Source organism: Ranitomeya variabilis, chromosome 4, assembly GCF_051348905.1.
Source record: "Ranitomeya variabilis isolate aRanVar5 chromosome 4, aRanVar5.hap1, whole genome shotgun sequence".
NCBI lineage: Eukaryota > Metazoa > Chordata > Amphibia > Anura > Dendrobatidae > Ranitomeya > Ranitomeya variabilis.
Genome location: NC_135235.1, coordinates 607,280,972 through 607,299,723, shown reverse-complemented (window position 1 = coordinate 607,299,723; position 18,752 = coordinate 607,280,972). Strand labels below are relative to the sequence as shown.

At 47.4% G+C, this 18,752-nt stretch overlaps 1 protein-coding gene across 2 annotated transcripts in view; it reads right to left on the bottom strand.

Annotated features, from left to right (window-relative positions):
- ENDOV (endonuclease V) overlaps positions 1 to 18,752 on the bottom strand; it is a 162,542-nt gene that overhangs the window by 57,332 nt on the left and 86,458 nt on the right. For both annotated transcript variants that reach the window (XM_077253325.1, XM_077253323.1), the window contains exons 6-8: positions 18,140 to 18,252; positions 5,922 to 5,987; positions 4,355 to 4,483 (exon numbers count right to left, since the gene is read on the bottom strand). In XM_077253325.1, the coding sequence (XP_077109440.1) occupies positions 4,355 to 4,483; positions 5,922 to 5,987; positions 18,140 to 18,252 (308 nt within the window). The remainder of the gene's footprint in view (positions 1 to 4,354; positions 4,484 to 5,921; positions 5,988 to 18,139; positions 18,253 to 18,752) is intronic.

Below are 18,752 nucleotides of genomic sequence, written 5' to 3'. Positions count from 1 at the left end.
GTTCAGAGAGAGTCTCGGCAATCTGCACCTCCGGTACGGTAGGTGAGCAAACCGGACGGGGCAGATCCGCTGTTAGGGCAGCGCGGTCTTTCCAGGGTTTTATCAGATTCACATGATAAATCTGTTCTGGTTTTCTCTTACCAGGCTGGTGCACTTTATAGTTCACTTCTCCAACTCGTTCCATGACCTCAAAGGGGCCCTGCCATTTCGCCAGAAATTTACTATCCACCGTAGGGATTAGGATCAACACCCTATCCCCGGGTGCAAACGTACGGACCTTGGCGCCTCTATCATAACTTAGCCTCTGGGCTCCCTGGGCCTGTAACATATGTTCCCTAACAACGGGCATGACAGCACCAATACGGTCCTGCATTTGCGTTACATGGTCTATCACCGTTTTAAAGGGAGTGACTTGACCTTCCCAGGTTTCTTTTGCGACGTCCAATAGTCCACGGGGACGACGTGCGTATAATAGCTCGAAAGGCGAGAACCCTGTTGAAGACTGGGGAACTTCCCTAATGGCAAACAGCAAATAGGGTAACAAGTAATCCCAGTTCTTCCCATCTTTGTCTATCGCCTTCCGGAGCATCTGTTTTAAGGTTTTATTGAACCGCTCAACCAACCCATCTGTTTGAGGGTGATAGACGTACGCAACTGGTCTATTTGTAAGAGCCTGCAGAGCTCCTTCATCACCCTCGACATAAAGGGAGTCCCCTGGTCGGTGAGTATCTGTTTTGGAATTCCCACCCGACTAAACACTTGTACCAACTCTTTGGCGATCGTTTTGGTAGCAGTGTTACGCAAAGGGATGGCTTCTGGGTAACGAGTGGCATAGTCCATGATGACGAGGATATGTTGGTGCCCACGTGCGGACCGGGGAAGGGGCCCAACCAGATCCATCCCAATTCTCTCAAAAGGGACCCCAATGATAGGGAGGGGTACCAAAGGGCTACAGAACCGAGTTTTAGGCGCAGAGACTTGGCACTCTGGATAGGACTCACAATAGTTACGCACATCATTATGTATTCCGGGCCACACAAAACAATGCGATATCCTTTCTGTGGTTTTCTGTACCCCCAGATGTCCCCCCATTATATGTCCGTGGGCCAGGTCCAGTACCTTCCGCCGATAAGGTTTGGGTACTACTAACTGTTGCACAATATCTTCCCCTTTTTTCTCTACCTGGTAGAGTAAATCATTTTCAAGAACCATGTACGGGTACGCTAGCCTAGTGTCAGGTTCTACGGGTACCCCATCTATCATTTTTACATTTTTCCTAGCCGGAGTCAGGGTAGGATCTCTCATTTGCTCGCTGTGGAAGTCATCCAACTGGACTCCCAAATCTGGTAGGCAGGGTGCTGGATGACTGTCTGCCTCCGCCTCTCGCTGAGTTTCCTCAGTTTTCCCCGCCATAACTGAGAAGGGGAACTGAAGGTTAGATTCAATAACCTCCCCAGTAACGTCTGCCTGTGGGACCTCCTCTAGGAGTTCGGGACCTCCAGATGGCATGGGAACAGATTCACAGCTACGGTGAAGGAGCAACTGATTCTCCCACAACTGCCAGAAATGGGGAAAATCCCTGCCCAGGATTACATCCTGTAACAATGCGGGAACGAGTCCCACTTTGTGTTGCACAGACCCATAGGGAGTGGAAATCGATATGACCGCCGTTAGGTACGAGCAGGTGTCACCATGCACACACGTTACAGAAAATTTGTCAGACGAACCAGACGGAAGTGCCACCAGACTAGCTTTCACCAGAGTCACCACGCTTCCAGAGTCTAGTAACGCCACAACACTTTTCCCATCAACAGATAATTCACACAGGTGTTTTGCTATATCACTTTGACCCGCATTCACATTCACCAGCCGTGTAACCAAAGACATGCGTTTCTTAGAGTCTATAACATCGCACTGCATGGGTTCAGTGTTAACAGGACAGTTTGCAGAAACATGGCCCTTCTCACGGCAGCGGAAACACCTAACAGGCCCCCTACTGAGACCACCGTCCCATACTCTCGGTCTCGGAGTGCGAGCAGTCCCGGGTTCCTCCCCCACAGTTTTTGGCGATTTTCCTTCACCCGTAGTCGCTGGAACAGTCTTACCGGTTCCACGAGGAGAAGGCACAGACCGGGTGCTAGCGGTTTCGTCGGGAAGTCTTTCTGCCACGGAATAACGCTCGACCAACTCCACAAGTTGATCCGCTGTCGTGGGATTTCCTTGGCTTACCCACCTTTTCAGCGCTGGAGGTAGCACTCTCAGATACTTATCCAGGACAACCCGCTGGATTATCTCCGGGGTTGTCAGTACCTCGGGTTGCAGCCATTTCTTTGTCAAGTAGATCAGGTCGAACATCTGAGACCGCGGCGGTTTATCTGGCTGGTATGTCCACTGATGTACCCTCTGTGCACGGACAGCCGTCGTTACACCTAGCCGGGCCAGGATCTCAACTTTCAGCTTCTCAAAGTCCTGAGCGACTTCCGGGTCCAAGTCATGGTAAGCTTTTTGGGCCTCGCCGGAGAGAAACGGAGCAATCAAATCGGCCCATTGTGCCTTCGGCCACTTTTCCCTCAACGCCGTCCGCTCAAACGTTGTCAGGTATGCTTCGACGTCATCTTCTGCAGTCAACTTTTGCCAGTACCGACTCACATGGATCCTTCTGGACTCTGCTTCCGAGTCTACCTCAGGCATGCTCACCAGGCGCTGCGCCACCTGTTGGAGAAGGTGGCGGTCTGCAGCCGTCATGTCCACTAATTCCTTCAGCTGTGCGGCCATCAAGCGATTAGCTTCATGCTGTGTGGCAGTGGCCTGCACTAGGGCTTTCACCACGTCTTCCATACTGTCGCCTGTGCCACATGTTGCCCGCAATTCTCCACCACAATGTAACAAAACACTCCGGGATCGCCTTTGCTGGGGTCAAAGGTCACGTGGTTTGTGCATTGAACTCTGAGGCGACAGCAGGTTTCCAAGTTGACTGACCTCAAGTCAGGTTTATTAAAGTGAAAGCAAATACAGAAAACAAAACATAAAAATAAATCCTAGCCTGTCCGGCGCTAACTAAACAAATACGTTCCTATCTAACAACTGGGGGGGCTTCTCCCTCCCAGCTAACATTACATCGATCATGAGCACAGCTCTCACTCACGTTTGTCTCACACAGACAGGCATTCTGTGTGCCCCAGGCTGACACCTGAAACCTCCAGCTGGTCAGCCTTTATTTCTGCACTTATTAACCCCTCGGTATCCTGAAGATACTGAGCGGCCTAATTCACATAGGACAAATACCTGGGCGAGATATACCTGCCCCCGACTACCAGACCGACATGACTCTTACAGTGTCTTGAAAATGATGTGTTTCTCTGAAACGCCGGAGCATTTCAGAGTCAAACATACCTGTCTGAAATCATGCATCCAGTGTTCAATACATTCTTCCTGTGGATCGTGCAAAATGAATCAGCTGTCAGGTTCCCTTTAATGCATTGTAAGGAACAACAAGCAATAATGGAACAGGCCAACCCCTGATAAGCCTACGCACTTCAAACTCAATTGTTTTTCATCATAGTCTCATGACTAAGAACGGTTGAGTTTTAATGCACAGGTTTACCAAGGGTTAAACTGTTTCGATGTTGCTCCTTATAATGTATTAATATACTTAATGTTGCTGTGAAGTTGGATTTTTTGGACTTTCCATATATTTTATCCTTGCCAATATGCTGAAACCATTTTGCAGAGGCGTGTCATGTCTGCCCCTTGCATGCGATCGTGGGCGATACAACTCGGTCTGATGAAGAAGCCTCCTGGCACCACACATTCATAACATTTAGGCAGAGCTGCTTTCTAGGAGGTTCAGAAAAGCTCCTACAGCACCCTGGAAATTTGCTGACTCTTCCAGAAGGAGTCTCCCATTTCTGGGAGCCTCCTGGACGATCTTGGAGAGACGGCAAGAGTGATAGATTTTCAGAAAAGTAGACTAGTGTGAAAAAGCAGCCAAGCACTTCACGCTGATGGACGTCTTCAAGTAAACCCTAATGCTTTGGAGAAAATGCATAACAATTCAATTGGTTTGGGAAGAAGGGATGATCACGTAAAAACAAGTTCCTGTATAAGGAACATAGGATCACGCGAAGGTTGCCATCTTTTTTTGTGTCATTTCCCTTGCACACCCTCCCTACAGAGAACCAGTAAGACTTTACATCCAGCTCCTTGACTTCAAGCGACCGTTGTGCTCTATGTCTATGCAGAAGCTTTGAACCTCAGTGTCGGTAAAATGGAGCATGGACCCCTCTGAGGTTTGATTAAAAAAATAATTAGCAAAGAAATCTGACATTCATAGATGTTTGGTTGGATGATGCACCTGTCTAGTTGGCTCAGGCACCCGATACCTGCAGCAGGAGTGGACCAGCGGCACAGCAGTCTCCAGGCTTATTTTGTGGCCGACTGAGATATAGATGGGTTTAACACTTTTCTGGCTGCTCTTCAATGCCTGTGGAAAGAAGTGCGGTGCGGTTACTACAGCCCTATGGAGACAGATGTGCAAGTGTGGCTGGCGATTCGCAGCCCGATCACTGGCACTGCAGGAATATAGCGGCTCTGTAGGTTTTATACCAAAGCCTCTTCCTGATGTGGCTATTTTTCAATTTTGCACCTAGTCCGCTTCTTCCAAGAGCCATAACTTTTTCATTTCTTTATCAACATAGCCGTACGGAGACTTGTTTTTTTTTATACACGAATTGTAGTTTTGAATGACACTATTCATTTTACCATATAGTGTACAAAAAATAAAATGGAAAAAAATCCAAGTATGGTGAAATTGCAAAAAACCCAAAACAAAACAAAACGCTATTGGCAATTTTGTTAGGGGTTTTGTTTTTACATTTTTCATTGTGTGCTAAAAATGACAGCATTATGTTTCTCCAGATCAGTACAATTATGGTGATACCAAACATGTATATATTTTTTTTCAATTAAGTGGTGAAATAAATCAGGATATTCATCAAATAAAACGAAAAATTCACTCTAGTCGTGAAAGTTTTAATTTTTACATCAATGTGTGAGGGCTCGTTTTTTTGCGTGTCAGGCTGGAATTTTTATCGATACTATTTTGGGGCAGATACAATGTTTTGATTGCATTTTTTAGTCGCCGTAACACTGCAGAAAACTGCATTTCTGGAGTTTTGAGTCTTGTTATGGCATTTACTGATTGGGTTAGTTAATGTTTTATATATTTTTTAAGGGAGCAAAGGGAGGTAATACAAAATTAGTTTAAAAAAAAAACAAACATTTTTTTTCACTGTGTTTTTCAGGCCCCTTACGGAACTGAAATCTGCGATTGCCCCGTTTCTATACTACAGACTGCAGTATCAGAGTATTGCGCACTGAATTGTGAAAATCACTCTCTCTTATGAACGACAGACACAGGAGCATCGTAATGGCGGGGGTCTTCAGCAGACCATCGGCTGCCATAGCAACCAGCAATCTCATCACAGGATGGTGATGGGTGCGTGCGTTAAAGGGACTCGGTCGGTACAGAATGACTTTTCAAACAAAGTACAGGTGCCCGATGCATCATGGCGAGGCCAATCATGAGAATGCACCTTACCACTTGTCCTTTGGACACTAAGCTAATAAACCTACATGTCTAGTGCCTTCGGTGACCGTATAGCCAACCAGGCGGAGCCAACACTTTTTTCACCTAGTGCCCTAGTGACAGGGTGTACATCTGTAGTCCTGTGTACTACAATGCTATTAACGAGAAAGCACGTTGTGGGGCACCTAGGAACTAGATTGATGAACAGAACACACATTGATGGCCAATCCTACCGATAGGACATCAATGTGTCATCCGTGAAAACCCCTTCAATACAACAAGTGGAAGCAGTTTTTTCCTTGCACGAGTCTTGGCACATGAGCTGCATACTTACTGCTCCCAGAACATTCCCAGCGCTGCCTTTCAGATAAAAGAAGTCTCCATTTTGCAGCTCTTTCGCCTAGAAAAAAAAATATTAGTATATGTAAAGTGTACAGGGAACATAGCCCAAAGAAAGACAAGATGCATCCTATAAAATGAAGCTACATATTCATCTGTAGTCCAGAGCTGCATTTATAATGCTGCACTGGGAAGATATGGAGAAAGGAAGGAATGCTACGAAGTGTCTGTTCTCCGTATTCAGTTCCGTACAGTTATTACGGGAGTTGGGGTGGGATGTTTGGGTTGTACTGATAATTTCCAAACAAAATTAGAAGTATTGTGAATGCTGCTCTGGAGTATGATCCAGGATGCATTGCAAAATTAGCAATGTCTTAACATAACTGCTCAACTAGCAGATCTATATATAAAATGTATAGTGAGGTACAAACGTGATACGACGTTAACTCTGCGTATAGTAAGTAACTTTGCAAATACTTTACAAAACTTAAGTTATAACATTTGTTACGTCTCATCCATCGCAAGTCACCATTGTGATGGCTGGTCAGTACAGGCAGTCTGACATTCCCCCTGTGCTATGTTACATTCTGGTGGACTGTATGCTGTAAAAACTACATCTCCTACAATGCAGAGCAGCAGAGCCTACGCGGTACAAACCCTGATCTACTAGGGAGCAGCGGGCAGGATTGAGGTTTTTCAAACTGAGTGTTAACAGTAAGGCGGTGGTATGGATGTGAATAGAGGAGAATAAAGGATAAGGATCATCAGAAGATAAGTAAAGAATTTGCACAACTTCTCAGCATTTATGTTTCCTTTGAGTGGTCTTTCATCTCCGCTCACTTCATTGGGAAGACGGCATAGATTGTGACGTCACCTCTACAGATACCTGCTAGTTTGAGTGTTGGGACTAGGAAACGTGCACGATATCTGCCAGATATCAGGTGTAAGGTCACCGGCTCACGCCTCCTGATGTGGAAGGTAGAGCCAAAATATCCCTTTAATAATCTAATGAATAGGACTAGATATAAACGCGAAAGTGACTCTCAACCAGCTCCGCTCACCACCCAATGCAGAAGTGAGGAGAGTCAGAATACAGCTTTAATAAGCTCTCTTGACTTAATAATGGAAGAAAGTGTTGGCACCCTTGAAATTGTTCCAGAAAATGAAATATTTCTTCCAGAAAATTATTGACATGACACGTTTTGTTATGCACATGTTTTAATTCCTTTGTATTTGAACAACATAAAAAACACAGGGAAAAAAAACACAAATTGGACATCATGTCACACAAAACCCCCAAAATGGGCAGAACAAAATTGTTGGCACCCTCAACTTAATATTTGGTTGCACACCCTTTGGGATAAATAACTGCAATCAATTGCTTCCTATAACCATCAACAAGCTTCTTAGGGTATGTTTCCACGGTCAGGAAACGCTGCGTGTTTGACGCTGCGTAGAGCCGCAGCGTCAAACACGCAGCGTCCAGATGTTACAGCGTAGTGGAGGGGATTTCATGAAATCCTGTCTCCACTATGCGTTAAACACGCATGCGGCAGACCAGCGTAAAAGGACATGCGGCGCGTATTTCCAGAACGCAGCATGTCTGTTTACAATGCGGCGACACTCCGTCACCGCACCGTATATTTCCCATAGATAATCATTAGATGCAGTAAAATCGCATCTAATGATTAGTCACATGTGTAGTAACTGCGTGAAAGCAGCTTACTACGCATGTCTCCTAATTTAAATAAGATCTTACCTGTCCCGCCGCCGGAAGTCCGGCGTCCACTGCAGTTCTCGCGGTAAGCTAAGTTCTCGCGATAACTTATCTTACCGCAAGAACTGCCGTGCACGTGACCGGGGGTTATCTCCGGTCACTAGTCTGGTTCTCACGGTCAGCTGATCAGCTGATTGTGAGAACGCTGCAGTATAGGTGATCGCTGGAGAGTTATCTACAAGCCCTGCTATGTTTGGATGTCAGGCATCCAGATGTAGCAGAGCTGGACTCGTCATGTGACACTCGTTATTAGGGACTATGTCGGACTCAGGGAGTATACTGTTGGCTTATTATTTTTCTTTTTTTGAAGGAGACGAGGGCATCGCATGAATTGAGTGTACAATAAAAATATGGTCAAAACTGTGTGGTGTTTTATTTAATTAAAATACTTTATTCTGCATGTATGTGTGTTTTATTAACCCTTTCACAAGTATAGGATTAGCAATGGTAGGTATCTTATTGACGCCTCTCCGTTACTAAGCCGGCTTAATGTCACCTTACAAAGGTGACATTAACCCCTCAGTACCCCATATCCCACCGCTACTCGGGAGTGGGAAGAGAGGCTAAGCGCCAGAACTGGTGCATCTTACAGATGCGCCATTTCTAAGGCGGCTGGGGGCTGGTATTTGTAGCCAGGGGGGGCCAATATCCATGGCCCCTCTCTAGGCTATGAATATCAGCCCGCAGCTGTCTGCGTAGCCTTTCTGGCTATAAATTATAGGGGGACCCCACATCATTTTTTGGGAAGTCCCCCTATTTTTATAGCCAGTAAAGGCTAAATATACAGCTGCGGGCTGATATTCATAGCCTGGGAAGATCCATGGGTATTAACCACTTCCCAGGCTACAAACATCAGCCCCCCAGCCGTTGACTTTCCCTCTCTGGCGCAGAAATTTGCATGGGAGCCCACGCCATTTTTTTTTCTCATTTTTTTAAATTAAACAGATATTGCTTTTAAGGCCGGGGTCACACTTGCGAGAAACTCACACGAGTCTCTCGCCTCAATACCCAACACTGCCACTGGCACTCAGACCGGAGCGTTCAGCTACATAGAAATACATGCAACCGCACACTCCGGTTTCACGTGCCGGCGGCAGTGCCGGGTATTGAGGTGCGAGACTCGTGCGAGTTTCTCGCATGTGTGATCCCGGCCTAACTCTTTATTAACATTTTATTAAGTTTATTACTAAACATCGGGCTTGGTATTATCTATCTATCTATCTATATACTAGCATTCCCAGATGCTCGGGTAACATCTGATCGTGCTCAGATAAGAGGTCATCCGAGCACGTTTGCTCATCACTAGTACCTTAACCCAACAGCAATTTTGCAATCCCTCCACAGGTTTTCAATGGGATTTAGTTCCAGACTCATTGCTGGCCACTTCACAACTGTCCAGCGATTCATTTCCATCCATTTTCTTGGTGCTTCTTGAAGTATGTTGGGGGTCATTGTCCTGCTGGAAGGCCCATGACTCACGATGCAAGCCCAGATTTTTGACACTGGACACTACATTGAAACCCAAAATACTTTGGTAATCTCCAGATTTCATAATGCCTGGCACACATTCAAAGCACCCAGTGCCAGAGGAAGCAAAACAACCCCAAAACATCTTCGAACCTCCACCATATTTGACTGTAGGTACTGTGTTCTTTTCTCTATAAGTCTCATTCTGTTTTCAGTAAACAGTAGAATCATGTGATTTACCAGAAAGCTCTTTTTTGGTCTCAACTGTCCACAAGATGCTTTCCGAGATGGATTTTGGCTTACTCACGTATATTTCTGAAAACCGCAGTCTAGCTTTTTTATGTCTCTGTGTGTCAGCGGTGGGGTCTTCCTGGGTCTCCTGCCACAGTGTTTTATTTCATTCAAATGTCAACAGATCATTTGCGCTGACACTGATGCACCCTGAACCTGCATGGCAGCTTGAATTTCTCTTGAACTTGATTGGGGCTGCTTATCCACCCTCCTGACTATCCTGCGTTGCAACCTTTCATCAATTTTTCTCCGCAGTCCACGTGCATGGAGATTACCTACCATGGGTTGTAAACTTCTTTATCATGTTGTGCACTGTGAAAACGGAACATCAAGATCTCTGGACATGGATTTATAAGTTTGAGATTTTTTATATTTTTCAACAATTTTGGTTCTCATGTCCTCAGACCGCTCTCTTTTCCTCTTTCTGTTCTCCATGCTTAGTATTGCACACACAGATACACAGTGCAAAGACTGAGACAGCTACTTCTTTTTAACTATTTTCAAGTGTAATTTTCAAATTGCGCACACCTGTTTCTTGCTACAGGTGAGCTTGGACGAGCATCACATGCTTGAAACTAAGTTGTTTACCCACAATTTTGAAAAGGTGCCAACAATGTTTGGGGTGTTGTGTAAAATAATGTTGAAACTGCCTTTTTTCAAATGAAATAAACATGTATATAACAAAACACTGCAACAATTTTCCGCTAGAAATACTTCATTTTCTGGAACAATTTCAAGGGTGCCAAACCTTTTGGCCATGACTATCTATTTTTAGTAAAAACATTCCTTAAAACTCTGCATTGTGTAGTCCTCCTGGAATTCTTCCTGGAAATTCATGAATGAATATGCAACTTGGTGCTACCGTTTTCCTTGTCAAAGGGGTGTGTTTCCCTACACAGTCGGTTAGTATTAGTTCTTCTGACACTCTTGCAATGCCTAATCAATGCTGACACACTCCAGACTGGAAAGACCACCCAGTTGTCAACTTATATCTTGCCAAAAGTAATTATAGAGGAACAGTATAGTGTAAAATACTAGGAAAATATGTTCAAGAATTTGTATTTCATGAAGAATACAATTATTTAATAAAACAGACATGTCAGGGGGAGATGATCGATCACCTATAAACTGTTCAGGGAAATAAAGCCGACCAGTTACTAGAATCCAGAACTTCATAAACATAACAAATCTCCAAAACTGATAAATGATGTTTCAGTGAAATCCATCTCTGATACCAGGAAAAAGTGACCGCAGCGTTACATTATTTATCATCTGCAGGCTGCAGAGAGATTCGCGGCAAATAGGAAAATAAATCCGTCTACAAAACGCGATGCTTCTTCGGTAACCTCTGGATATTAAAGGGTTACGTATCAATAATCAGTGACGAGCTGTGTAATATGAATTTGTGCTGTGCATTAACAAAGAGGCAACAAAATTATTTACTACGCAATGAAAATTCAGTTTATTAGTAAAATTTACAAACTTTCTGCTGTTTGCAATAAAACAAATAAGAATTTATAAAAGTCAACAACAGATATAAGAAAAGGTTTCTCCAAATTCACGACAAAATTACACTTTTATTGACTACCGATGAAGCCTCAGAAATATTCATCCCTCTATGACAACGGTCATTAACACTCAGTAGAGCCCCTTTTTGAAGGACACTCCAAAATCTTCCAGGAACTCTTCTGAATCTAAGCCCTGGTGGACTCTGAGGTAGGCTTGGGATCATTGTCCTGTTGGAAGGTCCAATGATGCCCAAGCTTTACCTACTCAAGGCATGATATTTTCTCCTAGGATTTCCTGATACTTGATCAGATCCATAATGCCATCCACAAGTTTCCAGTGCTAAAGGAAGCAAGCAGCTCCAAACCATTACAGAGCCACTGCCATTCTTCACTGTAGCCATCACTGAGTCATTGACTTGCTTCACTGTAGGCATCATTGAGCCACCAACATGATTCACTGTAGGCATCACTGAGCCACCACCATACTTCACTGTAGGCATCACTGAGCCATCGCCATGCTTCACTGTAGACATCACCGAGCCACTGCCATATTTCATTATAGGCATCACCAAGCCACCACCACGATTTATTGTTGGCATCACCAAGCCACAGCCACCATTTACTTTAGACATCATTGAGCCACCGCCTTGCTTTACTGTAAGCAGGGTGTTCCTTTCAGCATGTGCTTCATGCTTCCTCCTCCAGACATACTACTGATCCATAAACCTGAAAAGGTTCAGTTTTATTAAATGGCTGCACAGAACAAAACCATAAAAAAAATCATAAAACTTTTTTGTCTCTGACCACTGGTTTCCTCAGCAATCTGGTGACCGTTCCTAAGTAAGCACTGCTATCACCTGTACCTCTATGAACATTTCCTGCTTTTATCTATTGTTGTACCCTTTTCCTTGTTTGTGTAAGTAGTGACCTCTTCTCTTAACTGTTGGGACTTTCTTGTCAACTCAAGAATATTAGTGACTATGAGGCCATTGCCCATGAGGAATGGGCTAAGATTTCTCAAGAATGCTGCCAGTCTGGCTACGTATCTCATCTGCAGCGGGTCATACCAAACAGGGGAGCTTTACTGAGTACTAAATACACTTGGCATGAAGGGGGGGGAAAACTTTGGAGACCGCGGCAGTCATTAAAAGTGCCATTTTGTGCTGAATGTCGAGAAATCATTTGTTATATTAACTGTTTTCAGATATTTACATTGTTCTTGTTTGATCGGTTTATTGCGAACAGCAGAAAAATTGTACATTTTGCTAACAAGCCGAGTTTACAAAAGTGGTGAACAGTTTTTATTACAACTGTATGTCATGGTGTTTAAAAAAAAAAAAAAATAGTCCCATCTTGAGAGTATCACAAAGCCAACCTGACTTCATGATGGGGGTGATTTGTTCATTTCAGTGGGCGAGTGCTAATAGAGGGATTTTTGGTACTTACCGTAAAATCTCTTTCTTGGAGCCTTCATTGGGGGACACAGGACAACCATGGGGTGTATGCTGCTGCTGCTAGGAGGCTGACACTATGCAAAAAAAGGAAAAGGCGTAGCTCCTCCCTCCTAGTATACACCCACCGACATGCACAAAGTACCTCAGTTAGTGCAAAAAGCAGTAGGAGAAGCGACAGAACTCATAATAGTAAAAGTACCAACTAAACTAGGGCCTCCAGGCCCCAAACACGGTACCAGAACAAACAAGTAGGGAGGGTGCTGTGTCCCCCAATGAAGGCTCCAAGAAAGAGATTTTACGGTAAGTACCAAAAATCCCTCTTTCTTTATCGCTTCATTGGGGGACACAGGACAACCATGGGACGTCCAAAAGCAGTCCCCGAAAAGGGTGGGTAGAAAGGAAATGAGAAAAGGTCTCAGGTCGGCCGGTGTGCGACCGCCGCCTGCAGTACCTTCCTACCAAGACCTGCATCGGACGAGGCTTGGGTATGAACCCGATAGAACCTCGTAAACGTGTGCAAAGACGACCAGGTTGCGGCCTTGCAAACTTGCAAGGCGGAAGCCTGGTGGCGAACAGCCCAAGAAGCTCCGACAGCTCTGGTGGAGTGAGCTCGCACCCCCGGAGGAGGACGTGCCTCATGAAGACGGTACGATTCTGAAATTGCCGAGCGAATCCAGCGGGAGATAGTGGAGTTAGACGCTTGAAGGCCCTTCCGACGACCCTCGGAAATAACAAAGAGAATCGGATTGACGGAAGGGAGCGGTTCTAGAAGATAGACCCGAATGGCCCTGACCACGTCAAGCTTGTGAAGGGACTTCTCCAAAGGATGAGCCGGAGAAGGGCAAAATGATGGAAGGACTATGTCCTCGATGATGTGGAAAGCCGAGACCACTTTGGGAAGGAATTCGGGAACCGGTCTAAGAACGACCTTATCCTGATGAAGGATCAGGAAGGGGGAACGGCATGACAGGGCTGCCAACTCGGAGACCCTCCTGATAGATGTAATGGCAATGAGGAAGGCGACCTTCCAAGAGAGAAGGGAAAAGGGCACGTCCTGAAGAGGCTCAAAGGGAGCAGCCTGAAGAGCACCAAGGACCAGGTTAAGGTCCCAAGGATCCAAAGGAGGACGAAAGGGAGGGGCGATATGCGCAACTTCCTGTAGAAATGTCCTGACCTGGTGAATGGAGGAAAGGTCACTTTGGAAGAGGATCGACAGAGCGGACACTTGTCCCTTGAGTGTGCTTAGGGATAGGCCCAAATCGACACCAGACTGGAGGAAACAGAAAAGATCCGGAAGAGAAAAGGACATTGGAAAAACGTCATTAGTTTCACACCACCGGAGGAACGCTTTCCAGTACCTTATGGTAGATACGGGAAGACGCCGGTTTTCTGGCTCTGATCATGGTCTGTATGACCTGGGGAGAGAGACCAGAGTTCTTCAAGACTGCGGCCGCAACGGCCATGCCATTAAACTCAGCGACTGAGAACTCTGGTGGTAGAGAGGTCCCTGCGAGAGGAGGTCTGGCCGATCCGGGAGTCTCCAAGGAGTATCGGCGAGGAGTATTGGCGAGCATATTTACGAACTCGGCGTACCACGGCCGCCTTGGCCAGTCCGGCGCTATCAGTATGACTGGAATCCCTTCCAACTTGATCTTCTTTACCACCCTTGGAATCAAGGGGAGGGGAGGGAACAGGTAGGGAAACTGAAACTGGGACCATGGAATTACCAGAGCGTCGTGGCCGACGGCAAGAGGGTCCCGGGATCTGGCGACAAACTGAGGGACCTTGTGGTTCATCCGGGACGCCATAAGGTCGACGTCCGGGGTACCCCAGCGAAGGCAAATTTGGTCGAAAACTGCGGGGTGGAGAGACCACTCGCCCGCTGCTAGACCCTGGCGACTGAGGAAGTCAGCTGCCCAGTTTTCGACCCCGGGGATATGAACGGCTTATATGGCCGGAACGTAGCTTTCCGCCCACCGAAGGATCTTTGCCGCCTCTGCCATTACTTGGCCGGTGCGAGTCCCGCCCTGGTGGTTTAAGTATGCCACGGCCGTGGCGTTGTCCGACTGGATGTGGACCCGTCAGAAGAGACTGCCAGTGTATTAGCGCATAGGAAGATTGCCCTGATCTCCAGAAGGTTGATGGGAAGAAGAGCTTCCTGGGTGGTCTAACGGCCCTGAGCCGTGTGATGACGGAAGACTGCTCCCCACCCGAGTAGGCTGGCATCGGTGGTGATAACCTGCCATTGAAGGGGAAGAAATGATATTCCTCTCAGGAGAGAGGAGGACAGCGTCCACCAGGTTAGGGACTGACGAACCTGGAGAGGAAGGTGGAAGGGGCGGTCCAGGGAATCCAAAGACCTGTTCCAGGTGGATAGGAGGAATAGCTGGATAGGAGGAATAGCTGGAGAGGGCGTGGCGACCGGGGAGCTGGGCGTTTGAGAAGACGGACCGCTTTGAGGAGAACTGAGAACTTGTCCTCTGGGAGAAAGACCCGAGCTAAGTTTGTGTCGAGCACCATGCCCAGGAAGGACAGTCGTTTTGACGGAATCAGGGAGGACTTGGTCCGGTTGATAATCCAGCAGAGACGGGTCAGGGTGTCCAGAGAGACGTGGAGACTCTGAGCACAGTCTAGACGAGAGGACCCCTTGATCAACAGATCGTCCAGATAGGGGATAACGAGAATCCCCCTGGAACGAAGGAGGGCCATGACCGCCACCATGATTTTGGTGAAAACCCTGGGGGCCGATGCTAAACCGAAAGGGAGAGCCGTGAATTGGTAGTGATTGTCTTCAATTGCGAATCGAAGGAATCTCTGATGCCATACACAGATGGGGACATGAAGGTACGCATCTTGAATGTCGACCGAGCAGAGGAACTCCCCGGGTTCCATGGCGGCGATCACTGACCGCAGGGATTCCATCCTGAAGTGGACGGTTGTTTTGGGGGACGAGAGAGAAAGAAGCGATTTTCCGGGAGGGTAGAAAATTTGATCTTGTACCCGGAGGTAATAATCTCTCTGACCCAGGCGTCGCTGATCACTGACAGCCAGGTGTCTTTGAAGAGAAGAAGCCTGACTCCCACCCTGGGAAGACTCCCAGGTGGGGGCGACCCGTCACAGAACGGTATCTGTTGGAACGAGGTCCGGACTGCCTGGAGGGTGGAGCCCTGGACCTCCACATGGGAGCTGGCTTGTAAGAGGGTTTTCTGCGTTCGCCCGTGGTAGCGGGGCACTCTTGTTGCGATGAGGAATCTGAGGCTGCAAGCGGCCGAAAGGGACGAAATGTCCGAGGACCCTTTGAGTTAAAGAAGCGTTTTGGCTTGGACTGGGGGAGAGAGGTACTCTTGCCACCAGTCGCGTCACAGATAATTAGATCCAGACGAGCACCAAAAAGCCTGGAACCTTGAAATGCTAAGTTGGTGAGAGACTTTTTGGAGGTAGCATCTGCATTCCATGCTTTCAGCCAAAGAATGCGGCGAATAGCGACAATGTTGCTGCTTGCCCTGGCCGAACAGGCTGCTGCATCTAGGGAGGCAGTGAGAAGGTATTTTCCTGCGTGGTTAATCTGGTCTCCCGAAAAACGCTTTTCAGGATGTTCCCAGGTAGACAAACTAATCATGGGTAGGAAAGGAGCGAGAGGGACGCTTCACCCGCTTAAAAGAGGCAGAGGAATCCTGGGGAGAAGCCTCGTCTTGTTTTAGTTTGAGGGTTTGCGAGATAGCCGAAATAAGACTATCTACGACAACCTGCATGCTAGAAGTCTGGTCTGAATCAGAGTCAGAACCGGACTGGGAATCCACATCAGACCCAATGTCCTCCTCCGAAGAGGGGAACTGGGAGGAGGAGAGCAGTTTGAGCGCTGCGGAGGGACCCGGAGAACTAGACGAAGAGCCAGAAAGAGTCCTCTTTCTAGAGCGGCTGGCTGATTTGTCTCCCTGAGGTTCAGGGTCAGGTGCGACCGACTCGCCATGGGGGACGGTCGGAGCAATGGTGGCTGTAGGTAGCTGTGGAAGACGTTCAAGCACCTGGACCAGGGACTGAGACACCTTAGTCAAATCAGAGACCGACTGCGAGATAGCAACGGCCCACTCAGGGGGAGGGGGAGCGCCCCCATCCCGAGAGTCAGAAGCTTCCTGCGGGGTAGACATGGCAGGAGGACTGCACAACTGGCAGAGAGGCGACGATTGGCCTACTGACCACTTTATCTTACAACGAGCACAGGAAGGGAGGCTCCAGAAGAGTTGGACATAAGGAGATTCTGCAGCGCTATACTACAAAAAAGACTAAGGGTCCTACAGTGGTATGGATAATACCGAGGGAGGGGCCAATATAGCGTCGCAATCCTACCGCACCACAGAGCAGAGTTATCTGTGTCCCCCAACGCACGATTCTCCTGTGCACGGAGCTGCAGAGACAGGAAGTGCCAGCGGTGAAGAAGGGGCGGAGCTGCGCTGTGAGGATAAGACAAGGCTCCTGATAGGGCCACGCCAAAAGGGAAGGGCGTGCCCGAGATCCTGAGTGGAGGAGGAAAAGAGCGCCGAAAAAGCCCGCCCGAGGAGGGGGCGTGGCCGGCCGCAGCTGTGAAAACGAAAGTAAAAAAGCCGGGACTTTGTGTCAGGGAGAGAGCGCTGCACATCTAGTCAGGGGAGGATACTGCTGTGGTAAAGCGGCTGCCGCTGAAGCGCTTGGTACCTGCATGTCCGGTTCCACAGGTAGAGTGGGGAGAGAGGATCGTCCAGGGGCCCGTTGAGAGAGGGGTCGCTGGATACGGAATCCTTCGTCCAGAAGACGGCCTCGACCCCAAAGACAAGGGGGAGGGTCACCGCTGGTGACCACCGTCTTCCTCTCAGCCAACTCCGAGGAGAGGGGTGAGGGGGACTGTTTGGCAAGGACCGCCACCATAAAGACCCTGGAGCACCTGGGAGGGTGACAGGGGATAATGTCCTGCCGGCGGTCTGAGAGCTGCGATGCGGATGACACCACACTGCTCGCTCAGCCGCCCTCCTGGGGAGGCAGGGTGGGAGATTGCACCCTGAATCCCTGAATGTGGTATCTGAAAAAGAAAGCCAAATCGTTAATAAAAACAACAAAACCTGTAAAGGAATTCAAGGTTAGCAGCGGATCTGAAGATCCAGGTCCGCCTCCTAAAGACACTAAGCACAAACTGAGGTACTTGGTGCCTGTCGGTGGGTGTATACTAAGAGGGAGGAGCTACGCCTTTTCCTTTTTTTTGCATAGTGTCAGCCTCCTAGCAGCAGCAGCATACACCCCATGGTTGTCCTGTGTCCCCCAATGAAGCAATAAAGAAAATACAGAATGTGAGTTTTGGATTAAGCAACCGCCCAAGCAGGAGCAGATATTTACTACTACCCAATGGGTTGTGGGATTTTTGCAGCCATAAAGGCCCCCTGCATGGTAATTGCTATTGTTTATTATTAGAACCCAGCTGGCCATCAGATGCTAACTAGACATTTGTGCGTTATCATTCATTGACATGGTTGTGTGTAATACAACGTCTGCGTTGTAGGGATACTGCAGGGAAAATTTGTAGAGAAATTTCTTAGGGTTTGTAGGAGGTCTCAGGATCTGCCAGCTCTCAGATTACGGGGGTTGTCCGGGATGATACAACTCAATAAACATTACAACATAATATGGAGACACATGCTGTATTGTACTATGTATAAGGTGGACTAATTTTCTGGGTGCCCTCGGTCACCTGCTCTTTATGTGACTCATTATTTTCCAGACCATCCACTTGAAGCAAGTTCTTGGCAACGCCAATGGTGGGTAAACCGGTGAGGGTCCCAAGGTGACAAGCCACTCCGAAACCTGGAGTGGGGTAAAGGAGGAATAAAGAAAATGACGCATAATATTCGAAGGTCGAGGTCAGTGCTGAGACTCCCAACAAGCCCTCTCTCCCAGTAATCAAGAGCAGGAGCTTCTCTTAAAGAGAACCGGTCAGCAGGATTGTGCACAGTAACCTACACACAGTGTCAGGTCGGCGCCATTATTCTCATTAAAATGATACCTTAGTTGATGAAATCCGTCTTGTGGTCGTTGTCTTGTAGTGGGTCTACTTTCAGTTTTTAGTTAATGATATGCTCGTGCTCCGGGGCGGCCTGTGTGTGGGGGGGGGGGGGGTAGGGTCTTCATGTGGTGCTCTGGTTAGATATTCATAATGCAGACTGCTGACAGGTCACTGATCCCTTAGAGACCTGCCCCCTAGTTTGCATAATGAATATCTGTATCTAAAAAAAAAATAATTTGAAAATGGCACCCGCAGCACCTGCGCAGTAACCGCTATTGGTGTACATAGCTGTGATCCGATA